This window comes from Kogia breviceps, chromosome 6 (assembly GCF_026419965.1).
Source record: "Kogia breviceps isolate mKogBre1 chromosome 6, mKogBre1 haplotype 1, whole genome shotgun sequence".
In the NCBI taxonomy this organism is placed as follows: domain Eukaryota; kingdom Metazoa; phylum Chordata; class Mammalia; order Artiodactyla; family Physeteridae; genus Kogia; species Kogia breviceps.
Window position 1 is genome coordinate 30,346,648 of NC_081315.1, and position 16,260 is coordinate 30,362,907.

Sequence of the window (16,260 nt, forward strand, 5' to 3'; positions counted from 1 at the left end):
ACCTCCACTATTTCACTAAAGAATGTTAGTTCTCTTTATACCACTGTTTCTTTGTAACATTTGCTTAAAAGACAAAGGCTAAAGTACTTTCTATAGGCTAAGCACTAAGGTAAACAAGACAGTTTCTAATGACAGGAGGCAAACAAATCCAAACAGAGTAACATAAACATAGATAAGAAATCAGGAAAAAGTTATTATGAAACCTACAATTATGTGTGATATAGAAACAAATAAGTTATTCAAATAATTCTTTCTCCAATAAGAAATAATAAGAATCAGCTGTTCTGGATAAAATATTTAAGAATAACATAAAATTTATTTCTTCACAAGATAGAGAAAAGTTTTAATGTAAAATATTTATATGTATATGTATTTTTTTTTCTCTTGGTAATAATCTTCAAAGAAATATTACTTGACTATTGTCAAGATTATCTGTATAAAGCAAATTTCTGTTTAAGAAAGAATGTTATTTACATAAAAATATAAATTATTGAAATAAAAACTACAAAAACAATATACTTATGCTGAAAGTATCTTATCAATTAAACACAAATATCTACTGGTTTTGCACGGCACTTCTCTAGAAGCCAGGGATATAACAATAAGCGAGAGACAGAGGGACTGCCCTCACTAAACATATACTGTACAGGAGGAGACAGACAATAAAGGCAAACATGGGGAATGAATACAAGATATAGGGAAACAAATTTAAGAAATGAGGTAAAAATAACCTGGGCAACAGGTTTCAGGGAAGACTTCTCTGACAAGGTGACATCTGAACTGTGACTTAAATCATAATGAATCAGACATGTAAAGATCTGGGGGTAAATCTTCCAGCTATGGTGAAATAAAGAGTCTAACAAATCCTTTCCCAGAAAAACAAATATAAAACTGAAGAATAACAATCATTTCAGTGTTCTGAAAACTGACCAAAAGCAAACAACAAAATCCATAATAATTTTATTCATAAAAATGTGCTAAACACTAAGTAAGAACAAACGAAGTCTGTGGCAATCTTTTCTGGGAATTCCCCGCCCAGACACTATAGGTGTGGTAGTTCCATCGGTCTCTGGCTGCTTATGGAAACCAGCAACTTCACTGCCAGAGATGGCTGACTTGATTTGAAAGAGAGGACAGAAAATGAAGAAAATGCATGCCAAGCCAAAAACTGGAAAAACCTATAGCTCTCCTAGAGTGAGATTACATTTGAAGTTAGGGTGAGCAGGAGACCAGAGAACAAACCAGAAATTAGTGAGGGAGATCCTGGAAATAAGCTAGCTTAATAAGAATTTCACACATGGCTATCTGGGTCCCTGAGCAGATACAGGGCAGACTCGAAAAAAGATCAACAAGAAGTAAAAGCTAGAGGATGAAAACTACTTCAAATTTAAATGTGTCCATCAAAACCAAATGCAGATCTACCAGCCATACATGGTCAAAGGTTTCAGAAAGACTTCTGATCAATCATTCACTGACCTCAAAGCTATGGACAAAAAGGGGTGAGCCCTTAAAAGCCAGACCAAAAAAAAAAAATAATAATACGAAGAATAATTCTAAAACAGCTTAGCAACAATATTAAGAACACCTTACCACAAGAGAGACAAATTCTGCAAATTAAGCCCAAGCAAGTAACTTCTAAAAATCAATAAATAAAACCAAATCCAAAAACTATAAAAAGAACTATATACCACGACCAAGCAGGAATTAACCCAGGTATGCAGAGTCAGTTCAACAATCCAAAGTCAATTAATGTACTCCATCATACATAAACAAGCTAAAAAGAAAAATCACAGGATCATATCAACAGATACCAAAAAATCACTTGACAAAATCCAATACCCATTCACGATAAAATCTCTCAGTAAACTAAGAATAGAAGGAAACTTCCTCAACTTGACAAAGAATAGCTATGAAAAAATCCAAAAGCTAACAGCATACTTAATGGTGAGAAACTAGAAACTTTTCCATTAAGATCAGTACAAGGCAAGGATGCCCCTCTCACCACTCCTTTTCAACATCATACCAGAAATCCTAGCTAAAGCAAGAAGACAAGAAAAGGAAATAAAAGGTATACAGATTGGTAAGGAGCACCTAAGAATATCTCTGTTCAGAGATGACATGACTATCTATGTAGAAGATCCAAAACAGCTAAACTTTTATCTCACACCATACAAAAATATTAATTCAAAATGAATCACAGACCTAAATGTAGAGGATAGAACTACAAAATTTCTAGGGATGAAAAAATATTTCTAGGAAAAAAAAAAAAGAAAGAAAACCCTTGTACTCGTTTTGACCTAAGATTTCTTGAATTTGCCAACAAGTCATAATCCATAAAAGAAAAAAATAGGTAAATTGTACTTTATCAAAATTAAAAACTTTTGCTCTTCAATGAAAATGAAAGGACAAGTCACAGACTGAGAGAAAATGTTTGCAAATCATGTATATGACAAAAGATTTACATCCAGAAATACTGATATATAAACTACTGTTTAAAAGTCAGAACTCATACAGTGAATGAAATTTTTAAATGGGCAAAAGATGTACACAGACATTCTCCCAAAGAAGGCACCTGAAAAAACACTCAACAGGATTAGCCATTAGGGAAATGCAAACAAAAACCAGAGTAAGACACCTACTAGGCTAACTAGGAAAATAGCTTGGCAGTTTCTTAAAAAATTAAACACAGACTTCCCATTCCACTGAGCAATTGTACTCCTAGGTAGCTACCCAAGAGAAATGAAAATATATGCCCCCACAAAGCCTTGTACACAAACACACATAGAAGCCTTGTTTATAATAGCCAAAAACGGAAAGCAATCCAAACGCTCATTGACTGCTGAAGGGATAAACAAAATGTGGTATATCTGTACAATGGAATACTATTAATGTACAATGGAATACTATTAATCAGTAAAAAGGAACAAAATACTGATACATGCCACAATATGGGTAAAAGCACCAGGAATTATTATAAGAACAGTGTTGACGAAAGTGACAGTGATCCAAAAACTAAAAGCAATGAGAAATAAATGGAAATTATTTGGGGGTATGTAGAGACACCACTGAGGAGGGATGGTAAGTGATACAGTCTACAAACATGAGATTCCAAGCTGACTAAGATCCTGGCCTGACAGTTCCCTGAATTCCTCTCCTTCTCCGAGCTTGTCTTCCACCCTACCTCAGCCATTTATTGCATGGTCATATGCCAGACCTCATCATTTCCAATAACTGAATGGTCTTGGTTCTACTCGCCCCACTCTCTAAACTACTACCTCTCATGTTTATAGCTCACTCATTCTATTACTATCACAACTCTAACAGTCCTTAGGGCTCCAATCCATCCATCCTATCATTTTCTTTATAGTCACTCTCCTCTTTACCTAGCTTAATAATCATAATCCTGTGGTCAATGATTACAATCACTCTGTAGCACCAAGAGACTCCCTTGTCCTTCTCTCCCCCATATTCACTTGGCAAAACCTAAACCCACTGAAACCCAACTCTAACTCTACTTCCGTATTTACCTCCCAGACTCTGCAACTACATAAAATGCCTTCCCAAGTTACTGTAAACAACCCATCCATGCTCCACTTTAAAGCCAAACCCCCATTTGTATACAAATTCACCCACTCTCAAATCAACTTAAAAACATCACTCCAGAAATTCTCAACTATCTCTTCTACATTAATTTCCCCAACTCCTTATGAAACTGTTCTCTTCTTCTCATTTTTTAAAAACCCTACTTCCCTTGACTCTATTCCCCCCACTCCATTTTATTTTTGCTCCCCTTTGTAGCAAAATTCCTCTAAAGAACTGTTTATACACATTCTATAATTCCTCTTCTCTTAGTCTTTCTTCTTTTCTAAATTCACTGCAAACAGGCTTTTTTCCACACCACTCTCCGAAAACTACTCCTGACCAAGTCAGAAACAACTTCTGAGCCCGTGGTCAAATCTCAGTCATCACCCTACCACCTTAATGATTTCATCTAATCTCAAGGCATTAAATATCATCTATATTCTTATAACACTCAAGTTTAGATCTAGTCTGGAGAAATAATTAACAACTGCCTCTACCTGGATGTCTACTAGAGATATAAAAATCAGTATTTCCAAAACTGAACTCCTGATCTTCCCCAATAACTGTTTTATCCACAGCCTTTTCCATCTGGTTGATAGAAACACCATCTTTTCAGCTGCAGAGGCCAAAAATCTTAAGAGTAATACCTGACTCCTAGCTTTGTCTCACAATCCACATCCAATCCATTAGTAAATCCTATCAGCTCTACCTTCAAAATATATTCAAAATCCTACTACTTCTTACCTCCTCTATTGCTGCTGTCCTAGTCCACAACACCATCATGTTTAACTAGAATTACTACAGTAGTTCCCTAGTTGATCTCTTTGCTTCTATCCTTAAATTCCTACATAAATCAGCCTTTTAAACATAAGGCAGATTGTCTCCCTCCTCTACTCAAAATCCTGCAATGATTGTTATCTCCTGCAGAATGAATTGCAAAGCCTCTACACAAATCTTGCCCTATGTCTCTGACCTCATTTCTTACTTCTCTCCACTTTGATCACTTGTCCTTGCTACACTGGCCTCATTCCTCAAATATGCCAGGGAAGCTTTCATCTGTTTACTGGCTGTTCCCTAGGACTGGAATGCTTTTCCCCTACATGCCCCTATGTAGTTTCGATTTGCATTTCTCTACTGATTAATGATGTTGAGCATTTTTTCATGTGTTTGTTGGCAATCTGTATATCTTCTTTGGAGAAATGTCTATTTAGGTCTTCTGCCCATTTTTGGATTGGGTTGTTTGTTTTTTTGATATTGAGCTGCATGAGCTGCTTGTAAATTTTGGAGATTAATCCTTTGTCAGTTGCTTCATTTGCAAAATAGACTTTTATAACCACTCCTCTTAAAAAAAAGAACTAGTGTTAATCAGTGTTTTGCATTAAGTAGAACAAATACATAGTCGATCAACAGCACTCACTAACTCTTTTTCTATATATAAACTTTAAAAGCACCTAATACCTCAGTGTTGAAATTCAGCCAAAGAGTTATTTATTTTTTTGATGAATAAGCACTTTTGAAATTTTTGCTAAAAGACTAAATTATTAGTCATTCACTCACTGAGAAATATTTATTGATTTCCCAACACTTTCCAGACTACAATTTAGCTGTTTCTCATATAGATCACTGCAATAGCCTTGTTATTGTTCGTGATTTCAATTAGGACTCCTCTGCTTCAACCCATCCTAAACATCACTGCTAGTTATCCTTCCAAAACCCAAGTATCACAATGATAATACTTTCTTAAGACCTTTCAAGGCTTCCCATTGCCTTTAGATGAAAATCCAAATACACCACATTAGACCTTTTATGGTCCAGATAACCAATTCTATTACAACAATTCACACACACACACGCACACATACTCACACACGTACATAGACACCTTCCCACATCACAATATCTTCAGATATTCTATTCCCTCTATGTAGAATGCTTTTCACACATATGTCCTCCAATTTATCTATAATCCCCATTTTTCCAAAGTCTACATTACTAACCTTACTCATCCTTGAAAATACATCTGAGGAATCATGTTTCCCCGAGGAGGTTCTACCTAATTCTTCTGAACTAAATTGTGGAGTCTTTCCCTTTTTTTCACATTCCTACCTTAATAACATATATGTAAATACTACTAGCAGAGAATTTACCATATGGCATTAGTTGCAGGTTTATTTATTTGTATTCAACACTAGTCTGTGAGCACCTATAATTATTTACTGAGTGAAAAAATTTTAGTAGCATTTAATATAAAGTTTACAGTACCCTCTTCTACAACATTAATGAGACAGAGGCTAAATTCCTAGTTACTAGTTCAAATTATTCCTGTAGTGATGGTGTCAGTCTCTCAACTCTACACGGAACAGTATAAAAAACATTCTTAAACAATAACTTTGTTCAGAATGCTATTTCCAATGGCAGCCAATCACACCTTTTAATCTATACCCTGGGTCTTGAGTCCAAGTAATCCAAAATCAACTGCCACAGGCTTCCCTGGTAGCGCAGTGGTTAAGAATCCACATGCCAATGCAGGAGATACGGGTTCGAGCCCTGGGCCGGGAAGATCCCACATGCCACAGAGCAACTAAGCCCATGTGCTGCAACTACTGAGCCTCTGCTCTAGAGCCCGCGAGCCACAACTACTGAAGCCCGCGCACTTATAGCCCATGCTCCACAACAAGAGAAGCCACCGCAATGAGAAGCCTGCACACTGCAACGAAGAGTAGCTCCCGCTCACCACAACTAGAGAAAGCCCGCAGGCAGCAACAAAGACCCAACACATCCTAAATAAATAAATAAATAATTTTTTTAAAAAAAGAAAAAATCAACTGACACAAAACAGACCCAAAGTAGTCCACTCATCATTTCCTCAATTTATTCTTACCCTTTTAATTCTCTCACTTTCTTAAATCTATTTTTCCCTTGTATCTTTCTTTTTATCTCTGTACTTCACTTTTCTTTCCTAATACTGACTATTCTTTCCTTGAATTCTTCTTCCCTTATGCCCAGGCCATGATATAAGAGAGATAATATAGACCATATTAGTCTATTTATTGGCTCTACAAATATAATAGAATTTTCTAGGAAATTCAAATAAGTATCATTTTTCCTTATATCTTCTAATAGAATCATCAGTATACTTTTGCCAAAGGTTTACTTACTGAAAAACAAAGAACTGACTTTATCATTAAGCACATAACCATGAAGAGAACAAAATGATTAAATATTAAAATATTTATACTAATTAATATCTAAGCTCACTATATCACTGACTGCAAAAACAATATAGTACCAAAAATATCAGTTCCGATGGCAAAAATACAATAACATTTTAAAGTAAAATATACATGGATATAAAATAGATTACCTTCCTTCGTTGACAAGTTCAATAAAAGCAAGGCCTGCATTCTTCTGAATAGAATTCTGCCACTCCTAAAAAATAGCAGAAAATAGCTGAACAAATTTCACTCAGTAGGTTATTTCTTTAAAACAATAATTATGAAAAACATCACCCGTAACAATTTCATACTTAACTGAAACTGATTTAATGGAAATTAATTAATTTCCAAAAGATCTTAATGGAAAAGTTTTGTTAAACATGCTGTCTACCCAATGCAGCCCCATGAACACATAAATAGTTGACATTAAAAGTAAACTAAACAAGTTAGCAACAATTATGATTCTAGATAAACTAATGAGCCAATCTATATTTATCTTGCCCTTTTAGTTCTGTACCATTATATCCTACTAATTTAACTGAAACGGTTTGAAAGGAAGGCAGCAAAGAAGACCAAGGACAGAGGTTTTGTTTTTGTTTCTTTAAGAGATGCATCACTCCAAATGAGGGGAAGATGGAATTAAGTAGTTCCCTAAACTTAATAATAGTGCACATTCTACAAAAATTGATGATTAATGATTGAGAAAGAGATGAGAGATCAGTGAGTTTGGCTAGACTACTTGTAAGCTGAAAAACTATAATATACTAGCACATGAATTAGCAAAAGATGGTACAAAATTATTAATATATTATTCTTTATGAATAAGTTATCCATTAAAAAGCCCCCTGGTGGTCCAGTTGTTAAGAATCCATCTTCTGATGCAGGGGACGTGGGTTCAATCCCCGGCTGGGGAATTAAGGTCCCACATGCCGCAGGGCAAGTAAGCCTGCACCCCACAATTAGAGAGCCCGTGTGCGACAACTACAGACCCAACGTGCTCTGGAGCCCAAGCACCACAACTACAGAGCCCCCGTGCTGCAACTACTGAGCCCGCATGTTCTGGAGCCTATGCGCCACAGCTACAGACAAGCCCACGCAACACAACTAGAGAGAAGCCCACGTGCCGCAACGAAGAGCCCAGGTGCTGCAACGAAAGATCCCCAATGACCCAACTAAGACCTGACTCAGCCAAAAATAAAAAGTAAATAAATAAATATTTTCTTTAAAAAGCCTCAGAAGAAAATTAACCAGTAATATATACAGAAATGAATTTTTTTAATCATCTCAAAACAGATATAAAATACACATTAATCCAGTAAAGCTGGGCCCACATGAATTGAAATGTAGCTAGATTTGAGAAAAGCCAATGCATGTGTGTGTGTATTTTTTAAAGAACTAGACATATATACATAATCTTTATGTTTCTTAAAACTAAAGAGCCCTTATATTCCACCTACATAATATCCCTCAACTAATCTCTTTTTGTCCTTTTACAATGATCAAAACAAAAGACAGTGCTGGGGACCTTACCACTGTTATCATAAGTGGTATTCATATATTCTGAATCTAACACCTTTAAGAGTTTTTAATTCCATGTAATTTCACCCCTGAAGACTGTTCTGTGTCATGCCAAATTCTGATTTAGTTTTAAGCCTCATCCTTTCACAGCTACTTCCTCCTTTTTATCCCCAGTATTTATTACTTTCATGTTTTGAAAAACCCAAGGTGGCCCTCAGGACTGAAATGGCTGTTTGCCATAATTTTGTTATAGAGTTCTATTTCATGAATAGTGAAGAACATACTAACAGAACATATACAGTAGAATGAAAAGTAGATATACAGTCAGTCAGACATTTGAGGGTAGTAATTGGCTAGGACTAGGTGAGAAGAAAAGCAATGTGTTGCTGAGGAACAAGAAGTCATGGGATCTATGTTCTCAAACTGACTACGACACTCACAGGATATGTCCATAAACAGATCACTCTACATCTCTAGACCCTCGATACCCCCTTTAAAAAATTCTTAAAGATGTGTGATTTTATGATTCAACAACTTACAAACATTTAGAAATTAGTGGCTCATAAGTCCAAAATATATACTCTCAAAATTCACAATTGCCAGCAAACTGAAACAACAAAATAGAGATCTTATATTTCTTTCACTAAGGTAAACCAAGTCAAGGATAAATAGAAATACCCATCTAATTTAAAATCCTTTTCTTTCCAGCAAAAGGAAGTAAACAGAGAGATAATACAAAGGAAAGCAATCAAACTCCATGAAGAAATAAATCTCTGAGAGAAGAGGATGTGTCATACCCTCCACTCTTCTCAGAAATAGGAGGAAGAAAAGAGAAAAAAGCAGAAACCGCAGGTAAGTTTTCTGACCCTGGTCCAGAAGGTTCCACACCTCACTTCCGAGGCAGAGCACAGGGAGATGCCAAGTCTCAAAGAGTTGCCCTAAACCTAGTAATGCACAGGAAGAGTAGATAGAGACAGATTTAATGGTAGATGGACCTAAAACAGCCTCACAGTAACTCATGCCCTTGGAGGAGTCAGAAAATTATCACAGAAAGATGTACACATAGTTGAGGTTTTGAGGGGATGAGGAAAACACAGCTGTGATCTTTGTTGATAGACAGCAGGGAATCAGAAAGGATGGTAACAGAGGCATGCCCTAGTCAAGGAACAAGCAAAATCTCACTCCTCAGCTCTTATGCCCAACAGAGCACTCTCAGCAAGCCACCTGGAAATCTGATACAGCGCCAGAGTATGAGGAGTTTTCCTTTAGATCACTTACTTGAGAGAAAAATCTCAAAAGGGAAATTAAATTTAGTAAAAAGAAAATAAAGTTACTTTTCTCACTAGAAAAAAAGAAATTAGGAAGAAAGGCAAGAGGTTACCCCATATATAATTCTTTTGATCAGACATTTTATTTTAAAAAGTATCTACTAGTATTATTTTTCTCAAATCCATTTTCTCTGATTTAAAACTGCAACAGGTGGGGATTTTTATGTCATACAAAACTCAAACCCCACATGAAAAACATAGGTAACAGTAGAGACACTCAAATTTTAAGTATACAGGTAAACATCATTTTGATTTTATTTTCATTTATGTATAAAAACTGACTTTTACTGATAATCTAAATTTAAATTTCACAAAGATTTTAAATTTCACAAAGATTTTTAAACAGCATGATTTAGGTCAGATAGAAAACTAGTTAAAGTTAGTATAACTATGAAAACATTACCATCTAAAAATTTTATGACCTCAACTTAAATTGGTATGTCACAATTTTTTTCCTTTAAATTAAAAACAAATTAGACATGAAGATACACATAGAACCGGAAGAGTCCAATTTTTCTTACAAAAGCTCAGAAACATATTTATGACTGCTAATACATTTGGATTCTTGTTTTCTCAAACATCATCTATAAACTCATATTATTTAACTTGTAGTAACAGCTATCTAAAACCTGGAATAAAACATTTTCACCAGTTAAAAAAATTAGACAAAATGAGAAATGAAGTGAAAATACAAATCTTACCTACGATTTGGGTAGTTATAAAAATCTCACAATTCTTAAAGATTTCAGAGTTTTAATTTGCTTATAATCCATTCCTAATTATAAACTATTTAACATTTAATAAAATATCACATACCAGGTACATAAAGATATACTGATAGGAATTAATAACCCAGGTAAAAAGAAGCTGAAACCCATGAGAATAGGAAATTAATTTGTTTTAATTAATTTGTTTTAATTTAGTTTGTTTTAATAATAATACAGCTGTTAGTCAAAGCCAACAAGTTTTCTCCATACTAAAACACTGACTACAATCCTTAAGGAAGTCACCGTAAATACAGAGAAGATTCATGCTATCCTAAAGCATTTTCTGCACTTCTGAGACAATTATTTAAAAAGGTGTTAGTCTAAACAATTTTACAAACCACAGCTCAAAATAACCTTCAGTGAGTTTTAGCAGTTGAAAGAAAAGCTTAATGGTTATCGTCTCTCATGATCATTTCAATATTTCATCATAGTATTTACAATTATATAGCAATGCAAAATGCACCGTACATTTAAAGGTCTTGGTTATTCTTTTCCCAGAGGTACTGATGAAAAACATGTTAAAAGCCTCAAATCCAACCACTAATGCAGCTAAGTAATTTTAAAACACATTTCAGCACTTTGGAGAGGAAGGACTCAAAACACAAATGAGTCAATAATTTCATACCTGTTCTAAGCTGTATTTAATTGACTATCACTTCCTAAGGCCATAACTGTTGACTAGTCAATTTTTACTAAAATATACTCTTAGCTTACTAATGCTCTTAAGTCATACAACAACAGAGATAGTATATATTACTGAAATCTAGTAAATAAACAGAGTTACACCAATTTTCAAACATGTGCTTTTGGTGGTAAAAGTCCACCAAACTTGGGTTGGGGGAATAAAAAGACTTAATCAACTAAATTAATTCTATGCTTCCCCACTATCAACAAACAAATATAGAGAAAAAGGGCACCAATAAATGTGCTATATATTAATTTATAATATTTTGATACAACTTTAACTTCCCTAAAGTGAACTTGACAGTTTTCTATAAATTTGATAATCTCCTACAATATATTTTAGTGTCTTGAGTACAGCACATGAATTTATCTAAATTTTAAAAGTAATTCCCAAATATTACTATGCTCTAAAGCAAATAAAATCAAGCTACAGATTGACAAGATAGACTACATATACTCCATGCTGCCACCATTTTTCTTTTTTAGTCAAGCCATCAATATTGACATTAAATGTATATCAATTTTTTTTATTCTAGTGGGCTAGAAAATCACTAAACTATGTTCTACTCTTAAAATAAAAAAGGTATAAAATGAGTGACTTCAGTTAAACAGAAAAAAACAAGAACAAAAACAATAAAGAGAGGACAAGAGTAATGAGAGAGGGTTAAAAAATTTCTCTACAACCTGAAGGGAAATAACTTGTAGAAGCAGACAAATGCTTGTTACAAAACCCTTAGAAAGGCCAAGAATTGAAGGCACTGATTACATATATGGATGGCTGAGGGACAGGGATGAAAAGAGTTTAATGCAATGCAAAAAGCTGGTATAGAAAACACAGAATCTGAGCTCCTCTCCCCATATTGATGGCCATCCCCACCATGGTAAGAGACTGGAAGTTTACTTTCCAGAGGAATAAATCTCCGAACACTTTAAAAAGCCTTACTGTAAAAAACAAAATAACTTGAAATTATGCTTACTGAACGATGAGACATCAAGCAATATTAGAGAAGTGTTCTCTGAGAAAAATGAGAAGCCATGATAACATTTAAAATAAAGCTCAGGGCTTCCCTGGTGGCGCAGTGGTTGAGAGTCTACCTGCCGATGCAGGGGACGCGGGTTCGTGCCCCATCCGGGAAGATCCCACATGCCGCGGAGCGGCTGGGCCCGTGAGCCATGGCCGCTGAGCCTGCACGTCTGGAGCCTGTGCTCCGCAATGGGAGAGGCCACAACAGTGAGAGGCCCGCGTACCGCAAAAAAAAAATAAATAAAAAATAAAATAAAATAAAATAAAATAAAATAAAGCTCATTCATCACCAGCAGACAGCTCATACATAGGCACATAGACTTTTGTGCAATACACTTAAACATGAGCACAAAGGGTCACTAGTCATTAGAGGAAACACACATATGAATGACAGATACCAAAGAAACAAGCAGGAAAAAAAATAATTATTAAAAATGGACAAAATATTAACAAATTAAAATATTAAAAAATATTGTTAATGGGGTAGGGAGAGGAAGACTAAAGAAAAGTATAATTAATACCATCAGAAAGGTAAAAACTTTCATGTGAAAATTCAGGGCAGGGATACGTTTTTTATTCACTGGTACCTCTTTGCCTCTGTATTAGAGTTCTCCAAGCCAAGAATCTGTGGCCCTCATCAGTGCCCATGATCACAGGCCTTGGGAGCTCCTTTAATCTCTAAGAAGAACTGGAGCAGGAGTTGTAAAATGGACTGTCTTATTGGAGCCCAGAACACCTGGGGAGCCAGATAACCCTCTCTTTGCACAACACATGAAATCTGTTGTATGAAAAAGAGTCCTCCAGAGAAACATAACCAACAAGACAGAGATATGTATTTTATTTATTTTAAGAAAGTGGCTCACATAATTATGGAGGCTGACAAGTCTCTGCAGGGTGAGTTAGCAAGCAGAAGAACCAGGACAACCAAAGGTGTAATTCTACTCCAAGCCAAAAAGCCTAAAAATCTGGAAAATGAATGGTGTAGTTCCAGACTAAAGGGCACTAGGTTCAAAACCCAAAAAGAGCCAATATGTTAGTGTGAGGACAAAGGCAGGAAAAAGTGATGTCTCAGTTCCAAGGCAGTCAAGCAAGTAGACTTCTCTCTACTCAGGGTATGCTCAGCCTTTTTCTGCTAGTCAGGCCTTCAACTGATTGGATGAGGCCCATCCACATCAGGAAGGACAACCTGCTTTACACAGCCTACCGATCTAAATGTTAATCTCATTCAGAAACTCTCGGAATAATGTCTGACAAAATATCTGGATACCCCAAGACATAGTCAACTTGACATAAAATTAAACATCCAGCTCTCCCCTCCCATTTCCCCTGAAAACCTCAGGAAACTAGAAAATGCCATTAGAAATTAAGAGTATAATAACAAACACAAATTTTGAAAGAAGTACTGGAAGATGTTGAAGAAGGCTCTTAGGAGAATAAAATAAAAGATAAAATGAAGGAAAAACAGGTGAGAATGGATATGAAAATTAGATAATTAATCCAGATAGTTCAACATCGAACTAAGTGGAGTTCTGGAAACAGAAATGAGAATACAGAGAAAGAAATTCCCATAGATATAATTCAAGAAAACTTCTCTGAACATAAGTACATACTTTTTCAGGCTGAAAAAGTTTACATTAAAGATCAAAGACAATGGATTTTAAAAGATCCACCCACATCAAGGTACAATCCAGTAACAACAAACACTTTTTAAAATAATAAAAATACTAAAAGCTCTCACAGAGAAAAAAATAATTGGAAAGATTACAATTTTCAGCCTGTAATACTAATATCCCAACAAGCCACCAATCATATATAAAGGTTAAAAAAAAGAATACATTTTCATACAAGCGAGGTCTAAAAAATTCTACCGTCATGCATTCTTTTTTAAGAAATTACAAAGGACATGCCTCATCAAAATTAATACACAGACCCCACTATCACCCTCCATCCCAGGTCTGCTTTAATTTTTCCGTGGCATACTTATTGCCAATTAGATTTCTTTTTTACATTTCTATTTGTTTTATTCTCTCCTATATTCCAGTGCTGGGACAGTGACCACCACATATAGAATAAGTGATCAATAAATGCTGAATCAGTGTACCTCTCATAAAAGAAGGCCACTATAGGACACAGGAAATAGACACTATAGCATAAGAGGGAGAAGAGGAAACATCTAGGTTGATGATAAAAGAAGCCTCCAGATGACACTCTTCTACACAACTAAGGAGTAACCAATCCAGGCAAGAACAAGAAAACAGAGAACTCCAGGTACTGTATCACCAAGAAAAAGAATTGAACCAATAGATACCAAGTGTGTTCATTACAATGGTAGAAGTTATATGATTTCAGTGGAAAATTCAGAAATAAATTTGTGGTGGGTACACAAAAATTTAAATTAACAAAAAAAGTAGGAAATTACTAATTCCAGGAGAAAGAATGAAAGAGAGTGGGAGAGAGGGAGGGAGGGAGGGAGGAAGGGAGGGAGGGAGGGAGGGAGGGAGGGAGGGAGGGAGGAAGGAAGGAAGGAAGGAAGGAAGGAAGGAAGGAAGGAAGGAAGGAAGGAAGGAAGGAAGGAAGGAGGGAGGGAGGGAGGATGGAGAGGCAAGGTGGTTGGGTAAGCTTGGTACATTTTGTTGGTCTGCACAGATATTTACATTGTCAGGAAAATGGAAATGCTAGGTATGGCTTTAACTAAATACTATGATATAACTGTCCTGGAAACAAGACAGTACATGAAATGAAAAGGGATAGCAATATAAGTACTCAAGAGTCATCTTCCATAGAAATCATTAGATAATATCTAAAACAGAAAAATCCAGAAATAGCTATCATTTAGAAATATGAAAGTAACTAGCAGAGTCAACAGCTAAGAGATCTGAATGTGGCTCCTTCCAGAAAGTAAAAATCAAGGAAGAGAAGAATAATTTAAGCAGGGAACTGCTGTTTTCAGTTTAAGTTGTACACTATTCTTAGATCTGTGAAATACTATATGTTTTCCTTGATAAAAAATAAAATTTATATTAAAAATCATATGTTCTAAATGAGGAATAGTAAATGAATAGAAAAGAGCAAAAAATGCACATAATATTTTTCTAACTGGATGATAGGTATTTATGCAAAATTATTCTAAAGTATCTCTAAACAATAGAACAAGCATTCAAGTTTCACAAATACTGATATCAAAATTATGAAAATGTAAGGATAACAGCTGACTTTTCAGCAGAAACTCTGCAAGCCCAAAGGGAGTGGCAGGACATATTCAAAGTGATAAAAGGGAAAAACCTACAACTACGATTACTCCACCCAGCAAGAAACTCATTCAGATTCAACGAAGAAATCAAAACCTTTACAGACAAGAAAAAGCTAACAGAATTCAGCACCATCAAACCAGCTTTACAACAAATGCTAAAGGAACTGCTCTACGCAGGAAACACAAGAGAAGGAACAGACCTATGATAACAAACCCAAAACAATTAGGAAAATGGTAATAAGAACATACAGATCTATAACTACCTTAAATGTAAATGGATGAAATGCTCCCACCAAAAGATACAGACTGGCTGAATGGATACAAAAACAAGACCCAAATATATGCTGTGTACAAGAGACCCACTTCAGACCTAGGGACACATACAGACTGAAACTGAGGAGATATAAAAAGATGTCCCATGCAAATGCAAATCAAAAGAAAGCTGGAGTAGCAATTCTCATATCAGAAAAATACACTTTAAAATAAAGACTACCAAAAGAGACAAAGAAGGGCACTACACAATGATCAAGGGATCAATCCAAGACGAAATTACAACAATATTTATGCACCAAACATAGGAGCACCTCAATACATAAGGCAAATGCTAACAGCCATAAAAGGGGAAGTCAAGGTAACAAAATCAAAGTATGGGACTTTAACACCCCACTTTCACCAATGGAGAGATCATCCAAAATGAAAATAAATAAGGAAACACAAGCTTTAAATAATACATTAAAGAAGATGGACTTAATTGATATTTATAAGACATTCCATCCAAAAACAACAGAATACATTTTCTTCTCAAGTGCTCATGGAACAATTTCCAGAGAGATCATATCTTGGGTCACAAATCAAGTCTTGGTAAATTTAAGAAAACTGAAATTCCTTCAAG

The 16,260-nt window shown here is 35.3% G+C and overlaps 1 protein-coding gene across 2 annotated transcripts in view; it reads right to left on the bottom strand.

Moving 5' to 3' along the window:
• LRBA (LPS responsive beige-like anchor protein) overlaps window positions 1-16,260 on the bottom strand; it is a 721,911-nt gene that overhangs the window by 469,293 nt on the left and 236,358 nt on the right. For both annotated transcript variants that reach the window (XM_059066707.2, XM_059066706.2), the window contains exon 34: window positions 6,947-7,011. In XM_059066707.2, coding sequence (XP_058922690.1) covers window positions 6,947-7,011 — 65 coding nt within the window. The remainder of the gene's footprint in view (window positions 1-6,946; window positions 7,012-16,260) is intronic.